General features: G+C 39.2%; 1 protein-coding gene across 2 annotated transcripts in view; it reads right to left on the bottom strand.

Moving 5' to 3' along the window:
* The window catches only part of aldh1l1 (aldehyde dehydrogenase 1 family, member L1), an 80,793-nt gene that overhangs the window by 40,971 nt on the left and 29,295 nt on the right, over positions 1–10,527 (bottom strand). For both annotated transcript variants that reach the window (XM_061887521.1, XM_061887529.1), the window contains exons 6-9: positions 9,489–9,578; positions 7,452–7,589; positions 3,635–3,760; positions 3,446–3,537 (exon numbers count right to left, since the gene is read on the bottom strand). In XM_061887521.1, the coding sequence (XP_061743505.1) occupies positions 3,446–3,537; positions 3,635–3,760; positions 7,452–7,589; positions 9,489–9,578 (446 nt within the window). The remainder of the gene's footprint in view (positions 1–3,445; positions 3,538–3,634; positions 3,761–7,451; positions 7,590–9,488; positions 9,579–10,527) is intronic.

The following is a 10,527-nucleotide window of genomic DNA, read 5'->3' as shown; positions in this document are numbered from 1 at the left end:
CATAAATGAAGGTGTGTGTTGCTGAGCCCGACTTGGACATAATCTGGACTATACTATACTTATTTTGAAAATGTTATTTTATTTATAGATTGTATGCAATCTGTTGTCCATCCCATCCATTTTGTACAGTTTATTCCCTTTGGGGTCGCGGGGGGCCCTGGTGCCTATCTCAGCTACAATCGGGCGGAAGGCGGCGTACACCCAGGACAAGTCGCCACCTCAATGCAAACAATCAATTGTGTTTCCTTATTTTCAGTGTACATAAATGAAGGTGTGTGTTGCTGAGCCTAACCTGGACAAAATCTGGACTGGACCTGGTTTTAAGAACCCTTTAAACAATCTAAATTTCATTGACAACCTGGTCTGGTGAAGATAAGGTCATTTAAAAAAAATAAAAAAAATAAGATAAATAAATTAAAAAAAAAATCTTGAATAAAAAAGAAATAAGAACAATACAAAAACAATTTCATGAAAAATAGTAATTAATGAAAATGTTAGTGGACCAGCAGCACGCACAATCATGTGTGCTTCAAGGACTGTATCCCTTGCAGACTGTATTGTTCTATATCAGGGGTCTCAAACTCAATTTACCTGCGGCCCACTGGATGCAGAAACTGGGTGAGGCTGGGCCGCAAGAAAATATTTCTTAAAAAATCTAACATGCACTTTTTAATGAATTCACCTTCTATGAATGGCTTTCCTGCCCTAGCATTGCTAGGGCAGGAAAGCCAAACCTCACGATTTTTCCGGGAGACTCCTGAAATTCAGTGCACCTCCCGACAATCTACCGGTGCAACCATTCTCCCGAATTTGTCCCAATTTTCACCCGGCCGACATTATTAAGGGCTGCCGTGACTGCACTGCCTTTAACGTCCTCTACAACAGTGGTTCTCAACCTTTTTTCAGTGATGTACCCCCTGTAAACATTTTTTTAATTCAAGTACCCCCTAATCAGAGCAAAGCATTTTTGGTTGAAAAAAAGAGATAAAGAAGTAAAATACAGCACTATGTCATCAGTTTCTGATTTATTAAATTGTATAACAGTGCAAAATATTGCTCATTTGTAGTGTTCTTTCTTGAACTATTTGGAAAAAAAGATATAAAAATAAAAAACTTGTTGAAAAATAAACAAGTGATTCAATTATAAATAATGATTTCTACACATAGAAGTAATCATCAACTTAAAGTGCCCTCTTTGGGGATTGTAATAGAGATCCATCTGGATTCATGAACTTAAATCCAAATATTTCCTAACAAAAAAAAAGAAATCGTTAACATCAATATTTATGGAACATGTCCACAAAAAATCTAGCTGTCAACACTGAATATTGCATTGTTGCATTTTTTTTCACAGTTTGTGAACTTACATTCATATTTTGTTAAAGTTTTATCCTAAAAATATATTTATTAAGTATTTACGACTGACTACTATTTTTTAGAATGTTTTTGATAAATATCACTTAACCCTTGGCATACCTTCACATGGCATACCATCTATAAGAGAACTAGTGGGTTCTTCCGAGGATGTTGTAGTCGTAATGATTTGTGCAGTCCTTTGAGACATTTGTGATTTGGGGCTATATAAATAAACATTGATTGATTGATTGATTGATAGTGCTCTAAAACTCGTCATTACGCACATAACACAACTAAAGTGACAACTCTAAATCATGTTGTGCAGAACAACGTTAGTGGCTGCAAGACGTACTTACTCAACAGCCATACAGGTCACACTGAGGGTGGCCGTATAAACGACTTTAACACTGTTACAAATATGCGCCACACTGTGAACCCACACCAAACACGAATGACAAACACATTTTGGGAGGACACCCGCACCCTAACACAACTTAAACACAAGAGAACAAATACCCAGTACACCTTGCAGCCCAAACTCTCCCGGGCTACAATATACACAACCTCAACCGACGCAAGTAGGGAGGTTGGGAGTGTGGGGGGTTGGTTGTAGCGTGGTGTGTGTGTATTGTAGCCCGGAAGAGTCAGGGCTGCATAGGATTCTGGGTATTTGTTCGGTTGAGTTTTGATTGATTGATTGATACTTTTGTAAGTAGATTGCACAGTTTATGTTGTATTACGGTGCGGATGTTCTCCTGAAATGTGTTTGTCATTCTTGTTTGGTGTGGGTTCACAGTCTGGCACATATTTGTAACAGTGTTAAAAGTTTTTTTTACGGCCACCCTCAGAGTGACTTATGTAGCTGTTGACCAAATATGTATTGCAACATCACACATGTGTACTGCTCAGCCAAATGTAACAATCCAACAGGCTTGCACGCTGTCTGTACAGGATTCAGAGGGCGTTAAGAACAGTGCCATTGCGGCACCCCCTGAGTATTGTTGATTGGATAAAAATCGGCAGATTACCAGAGAATGGATATCCTGATATTAAGGGGACTCCCGTGAAAATTGGGAACGTTGGGAAGTATGACGCTGTCAAGTTCCGTTCATATTAAACTAGAGGGCTGCACATACATTAAATTGTCATATCCAAGTGCGGGCCGCAAAATAACGTCTTGCGGGTCGCAATTGGCCCGCAGGCCGCATGTTTGAGACCCCTGTTCTATATAGTAGGAACCAGAATAAAGAAACAACCCCTCTTGTGTGAATGAGCGTAAATGGGGGAGGGAGGTTTTTTGGGTTGGTACACTAATTGTAAGTGTATCTTGTGTTAATTCAAACAAAAAAAAGTGTAACTTTTAAAAGACTCATTATGATTGTTTTGAAGAGAGTGGGGTGTGGTTACATCTGGAAACACCTCCAAAAACCAACATCATGCATACAAAGTAAAAAAAACAGGCTATAAAAATGTGACCGTGGAGCAAAATTTTCACCAAATAATATTTAATACATATCATGTATACCACAATAAAGTGTTTTATATGTAAAATCATTATAGGTTATGTGTTGATTTTGTCAAAATGTTGTTTCCTAAAGCCGTTCTCCATCTGTGCCGTTTTGTGGTCGGATCTCCACCCTGTCAGCCATGTTATAATTTGTTGTGCTTCTTTTGTGCTACTTTGTATTAGAAATGGCAAGAGCAAAGAACGCATGTGCACGTACAAGTCAGTCTGCCCCACAACAAGAGGATAGAAACACCTTTGGACTGCAACTGAATAAAAATGGCCAAGTTGCAGAAAGCTGTTTGGGTAAACCTCTACCATATATGGAGATGTCCTGTGACGTAACTAAGGCAAAACACCAGTAAAGTCTCAAATTCCAAACGTCTCTTCAGGAGCAAGTTTGGAAGAAGATAAAATGGTTTTATAAATGTGAAATATATTTAACATTTTTGGGACTTACAGGGATCCCAAATCCACAAAACAGGTACCAACTGGTAAGAAAAGTTGGTAATACAAAGCATTCAAGGTGAAATTTAAAGGTAAACACACAAAGCACAACATCACAGACTATTAAATCGCTATCACCTGACCACATCCATGGAAGCGGCTCCAGACTTGAAGAAATCGGTGGTGTCTTCAATCTGACTGACGTTGGTGAGAATGCTCTGCCACACAGCCTGAGAGCAAACAGAACCTTTCACTCACTGCTTGGTTAAAATCCTGACAATCATCAAGCGCAACTTGTCCGAAATGCGTCGAGAAGCAACCAAATACCTTCATCTGCTCAGCGAAGTTCTTTTCCTCCTCAGTTAGCTCCACCGCGGCGCTGTCTTCTGAGCGGAAGTAGTGTGCAGCGGATATCATCTTCCCATCCTCAAACTGCAAATTCTTGACCAGCAGCTGTGGAAAAATACATGTAATCTGAAGTTTCTGCATGAAATTAAAAATGTAGCTTCTGATTTTTGCAGAATTCACATTTTCTCACCCTTTCCTTGGTTTTGTCTAATTTTAATTAGTGATATTCTGTTTTGCCTAGGGTTTAGCAGAAGTGGGTTGTAATTATGGCTGCAGCTATCAATTAGTTTGGGGTCGGCAACCCAAAGCATTGAAAGAGCCAAATTGGACCAAAAATACAAAAAACAAATCTGTCTGGAGCCGCTAAAAATGAACGGCCTTTTATGAGTTGTATAATGAAGGCAACACATGATGTAAGTATCTATATTAGCTATAATTGCCTTCTATCAAAATGAGTAAGTGTTACAGGTTGACATAAATAGTCGTTGACAGAAATGTTGAAATGTAATATTTATTCCACACATTTTTACATTAGAAACTATTAGTAAATCATAGGCGACTCAGAAGGTGAGATAACTCCTGGAAATTACTGGCTTTTAGTGGCTTTTGGTGTGTCTCAGTTAAAGGAAAACACAGGCTGTCTTCTTTTAATGGATTTATTACAATTTTTGGCCAGTTAGGTAATGTTTGCTGTGGTCTGGAACAACAATCAGAAATGCAGCCAGTATTACATACCGAAAATGTTTTATTTTCCTGAAGGAACTCTCCTGAAGGAATAAATAAAGTACTATCTAATCTAATCTAATCTAATCTAATGTGTCTTGAGACATGCAAAACTAAATAATATACAAAGAGGATAAAAGTAAAGGATATTAAATGAGCTCAAATATACCTACAAATGAGGCATAATGATGCAATATGTACATACAGCTAGCCTAAATAGCATGTTAGCATTGATTAGCTTGCAGTTATGCAGTGACCAAATATGCCTTTTTAGCACTCCAACAACTCAGCAACATCAACTAAGCGCACTTTTGTGCATTCACGCACAGCATAAAACTTTTGGTGGACAAAATGAGACAAAGTAGGGGTAGAAGATTTTACATGAAAACAAACTGTTTACATGTAACCCCCTAAATTAGGAGGACAAAATGATGTTCACCAAATAGTGTCATCAGTGAAGCATACAGACAAACATATTAAACAGTGGTAGTTCTAACAATTGGGAAGGTTTGTGCTGAAAATTTTATTTTCCTGAAGGAACTCTCCTGAATGAATAAATAAAGTACTATCTATCTATCTATCCATCTATCTATCTATCTATCTATCTATCTATCTATCTATCTATCTATCTATCTATCTATCTATCATGTTTGTCCTCAAACAAAAAACATTCTAAAAAAAAATAATTATTTCGCCTCAATCTTTCCATTTTCAATCCTTTTTAAAAAATGCTCCAGGGAGCCACTAGGGCGGCAATAAAGAGTCGCATTCGGCTAGAAAGCCCAGAGTTGCTGACCCCCGGATTAATCGGATAAAACACTCTTCATAGACTAAAAACAAATTTTAGGGAAAATAATGTGTCTGCTTGTTATAACCTTATTTTTTTTTCTCTTGCAAATGCACATCATCAACATTGAAATTACACTTATGTGCAACAATTAAACATTTCTTTAAAAATCCTCGATATTTGCTGTCACACAGATCACGGCAACCACGCACCACCGCTCTCATGTTTTTTCTATTGCAGCAGCCGTGTGGAACTTATGTCTGCAAGTTTGTGGTTCCAAACACTCCATGCAGTCCAGATTTTATAAATATTTATGATTATCACCCATTAAACGATTAATCAAAGCAGCAGATTATAAATCAAAGCTTTTATCTAATTGAATCAATCGATGAATCGCTGAAGTTTTTGTTTATTTACATCGTTACATTTACAAAAGTGACTTTTTGGATAGGTTGTACTTATTATATCAGTTATAATGCAACATACTTTTATTTTATTATTTTTGTGAAGAAAAACTACTTTTACTTTATTACATTGAGTTTAATTCCGATATTATCATTACAGTCAAGGAGGTAAAATTACACCTGAAAACATTTTGACCTTTGACTTTCCTGCAAACAACAACAACTAAGCTTTTAGTTTCTGTTTCGAAATTTGACTATGAAAACACAGTAGATTAAAGTTAAAGTTAAAATGCCAATGATATTCACACACACTAGGTGTAGCGATATTATTCTCTGCATTTGACCCATCACCCTTGATCACGCCCTGGGAGGTGAGGGGAGCAGTGAGCAGCAGCAGTGGCCGTGCCCAGGAATAATTTTTGGTGATTCAACCCCCAATTCCAACCCTTGACGCTGAGTGTCAAGCAGGGAGGTAATGGGTCCCTTTTATAGTCTTCGGTATGACTCGGTCAGGGTTTGAACTCACAACCTACCGATCTCAGGGCGGACACTCTACCCACTAGGCCACTGAGTAGACTGCACCAATAATCACAATATTTAACTTAACATGATGCTATTTCCACAATCAGAGATAATTGTAATTATATCTAGGTATCACCCATATCATAACTATTAATAAACTAATAACCAAATCCGGTCTCTTGTCCTAGGTTACGCTGAATTCTGCTCTCAAACACTACTTATATAGCATAGAATAAACACAATTGATATTGTATAGCATAGAATAAATCAAAAAAACGTTTCTCAAACAAATCTAATGTTAAAATAAACCTTTTACAAAGTGATCACTGCAGACACGAGCATGATCTATGTCCCACTCTCCCTTGTGGAAGGGGTCCGGCCCGATCCGGTGGCCATGTACTGCTTGCCTGTGTATCCGCCTCCGCTTGGGGTGGTTTCCTGCTGGCTCCGCTGTGAACGGGACTCTCGCTGCTGTGTTGGATCCGCTTTGGACTGGACTCTCGCGACTGTGTTGGATCCATTATAGATTGAACTTTCACAGTATCATGTTAGACCCGCTCGACATCCATTGCTTTCCTCCTCTCCAAGGTTCTCATAGTCATCATTGTCACCGACCTCCCACTCGGTCATTATTGTCACCGATGTCCCACTGGGTGTGAGTTTTCCTTGCCCTTATGTGGGCCTACCGAGGATGTCGTAGTGGTTTGTGCAGCCCTTTGAGACACTAATGATTTAGGGCTATATAAGTAAACATTGATTGATTGATTGATTGATCCAATGGTACTCCAGAAGCTAAAAAGCGACATGTTGGGGAGCCATTTCCCTCGACGCACTTTTGTTATTTCCGTGACTTTATTCCCTTAATGAACTACTTATTTCGCGACTCTATAAAAGTTATTTCCTATCTCTCGATTTGAACGCTTGGAAAGCAGCATTTTCAGCTCCATGTCTTCACCCACTAATGGGACTTCCACTCGTCTTATCGCCGGTTCAAGCTCGTTTTCCCTCCATGTGCTTTCCCCCGCAACAAAGCAAAGCAGGTGTGACGTCATATGTAACCCAGAATTTTTTTTTTCTCTTTGTGCATAACTTCCTGTCGCAAGCAAGCAGATTTTAGCTAAATTGATCCGTTATGTTGTCTGGCAAATATAGACGTTTTGCGTATATGTAGTGCAGGTGGCAGTGGATCTTGACAAATTGACGTGAATGGAAACGGACAGAGTCCGCTGCCGTGGCGGTGCCATTCCGCAGTCATTTCGCATTGAGTAAGAATCCAGGGTAAGACAAGAGACAAACTTCTACACCACACAGGCTGATAATGTTCAGTATGTGATGCACGTGATATCAGAGGATAACTTACTGCTTTGCCGTCATTACCAAACAGCACAAGGCCCCCTTTGGTGACGAGGCCCGGTTGGCACGCCCCCTGGATCTCCAGGGGTTGTCCATTTGCTGCCGTGCCATTATCCACCAGCGACGAGCCATAGAAAGTCACTTTCTACAAACAAAACATACACACAAAGTCACTTTCCAATATCTGTACATTTTATATCACTTGTCCTTCTCAGCGGTGCTGGGGTGCTGGAGCCTATCCCAGTTGACTAGGTCACTTTACACCAGTGGTACCCAACCTTTTTGTATCCGCGGACCGGTCAACGCTTAATAATTTGTCTTTTTTTCTTCTTTGTCATGAAAAAGGGACATTTTTGTCATGAAAAAGGGATTTTTTTGTGGTTGGTGCACTATTTGTAAGTGTATATTGTGTTTTTTATGTTGATTTAATAAAAAATAAAAATATATATATATATATTTTTTTTTAATAAAAATTCTTCGCCGCGGCCCAGTGGTTGGGGACCACTGCTTTACACTATACCAGGGGTCGGCAACCCAAAACATTGAAAGAGCCATATTGGACCAAAAAATACAAAAAAACAATCTGTCTGGAGCCGCAAAAAATGAAAAGCTCTATATAAGTCTTATAATGAAGATAACACATGACATGAGTGTCCATATTTGCTATAATAGCCTGCACTACTATCAAAATTGATTTTAAAAGCCTTAAATAAGTGTTATGATGAAGACAACACCTGATGTAAGTGACTATATTGGCTATAATAGCCTATTATCAAAATGACTATGTGTCACAGGCACATAGACAGAAATATTGACATTAATATTTATTCTACACATTTTTACAACATTAGAAACCCTTAATAAATCAGAGGCTACTCAGAAGGGGACATAACTCCTAGACAATACTCGCTTTTAATGGCCAAAGGTATAGATTAGTGTCCAAGTTAAAGGAAAGGGCAGGCTGCTTTCTTCTAATAGAATTATTACAATCTTTGGCAAGCTAGGTAATTAATGTTTGCTGTGGTCTGGAACAAAACGGCACACTAACAACTATCTGAAATACAGCCAATATTACATACAGATAATGTGTCATGAGACATGCAAATATAAATTATATACAAAGAGGATAAAAGTAAAGGATATTAAATGAGTTCAAATATATCAACAAACAAGGCATAATGATGATAAAATGCTAAGTGATAAATGGGTTGTACTTGTATAGCTCTTTGATACTACTTCCACATTTACCCATTCACACACACATTCACACACTGATGGAGGGAACTGCCATGCAAGGCGCTAACCAGCACCCATCAGGAGCAAGGGTGAAGTGTCTTGCGCAGGACACAACGGACGTGACGAGGTTGATACTAGGTGGGTATTGAACCATGGACCCTTGTGTTACGCACGGCCACTCTCCCACTGCGCCACGCCGATGCAATATGTACACACAGCTAGCCTAAATAGAATGTTAGCATTGATTAGCTCGCAGTCATGGACTGACCGAATATGCCTGATTAGCACTCCAACAAGTCAATAACATCAACAAAGTGCACATTTGTGCCTTCATGCACAGCATAAAATGTTTGGTGGACAAAATGTGACAAAGAAGGAGTGGAAGATTTCACATGAAACATCACAGTCCACACAATGATGAGTTCAAGAACCGCCAAAATTAGTAGGACAAAACGATGTTCACCAAATAGTGTCATCGGTGAAGCATACACACAAATATATTAAACAGTGGGAATTCTAACAATTGGGAAGGTTTGTTTCATATTTTTCCTCAAACAAAAAACATACTATAAAAAAATATTTTTCCCCACATCTTTTTCCTTTTTCAATCCTTTTTTTAAAAATGCTCCAAGGAGCCACTAGGGCGGCACTAAAGAGAGCCGCGGGTTGCTGACCGCACTAAACCATTAAAATAACATGCATGCTTCTATTGTGCACCATAATTATCATAACACTTCACAATTAACATAACATGCATGTGGGAGGAACAGATAGAGGATGAGATGCTGGATCAGTACTTAATAGATACCTGTCCATCAACTTCTGCCCAGGCACCAGGTACTTTGTCATTTCCTCTGATCCAGTTGTGGATGGCCTCTGCAGATTGGTTCCAGTTAATCTACAAATAAGACATTTGTCACAGGGGAACAAAGTTTAGTTGTAACGCTGGTTTTTGAAAGACTTCAAACTGCATGCAAGTCTTCCAATCGAGAAAAAACAGACTTATACTCATTAATCTTGCACATGACTTCATAATTGTTGTGTCACAATGTGTGTTTTTGGTGCATACTCAAGTCTCCTAATTGCCTGTCTTCGAGCTGTCAGTGGCAGAAAATATCTTTGACACAATTTACATCATAATAACAACTAAAAAAGACCTACGACAGCTCCAATCTGAAAATAGTATTAAAGTCCTGAATCCAGACAGTAGAGATGCGCGGTTTGCGGTCTCATCCGCAGAGTCCGCGGATAAACCGCGGGTCGGGCGGTTGACTTGACGAAAAAATAGATTTTAATTAGATTCGGGCGGGTGGCGATTGAACCATCCGGAAATATTTAATATGCATGGTTCTGTGATCGGTATCCTTTGCCATTCAAAGTGCCATTTAAGACCCGTGTCATAAAGCGAAGAAGACAATAAGAGACGATATTATTCTCCTGAATGACTGCCGGTAGTCACCCAGATAATAAGTATTAGGGCGTGCTATGAAGCCATTGACTTTGTCGCCTACTACAACATGTACGATCTGCTTGTCAGTCCAGCATCATGTTGTGTGTGGCTTCCGCGGCATCACGCACACGACTGCAAGGCATACTGGGTGACACAGAGTACACTAATGGTTGTGATATAAACAATTTTAACACTCTTAGTAATATGCGCCATGCTGTGAAGCCAAACCAATTAAGAACGACAAACACATTTCGGAAGAACATCCTCACAGTGACACAACATAAACGCAACACAAGAAATACCCATAATCTTTTGTATTCATGACACATCCTGACTATTTTATACACCCCGCTAGCAGCAACCCCCCCCCCCCCCCCAACCCCCACCCCCCCGTGCG

The sequence above is a fragment of the Nerophis ophidion genome, linkage group LG02 (genome assembly GCF_033978795.1).
Source record: "Nerophis ophidion isolate RoL-2023_Sa linkage group LG02, RoL_Noph_v1.0, whole genome shotgun sequence".
NCBI classification, from domain to species: domain Eukaryota; kingdom Metazoa; phylum Chordata; class Actinopteri; order Syngnathiformes; family Syngnathidae; genus Nerophis; species Nerophis ophidion.
Note: the sequence above shows the minus strand (reverse complement) of the source record. Positions and strands in the feature narration are given on the sequence as shown.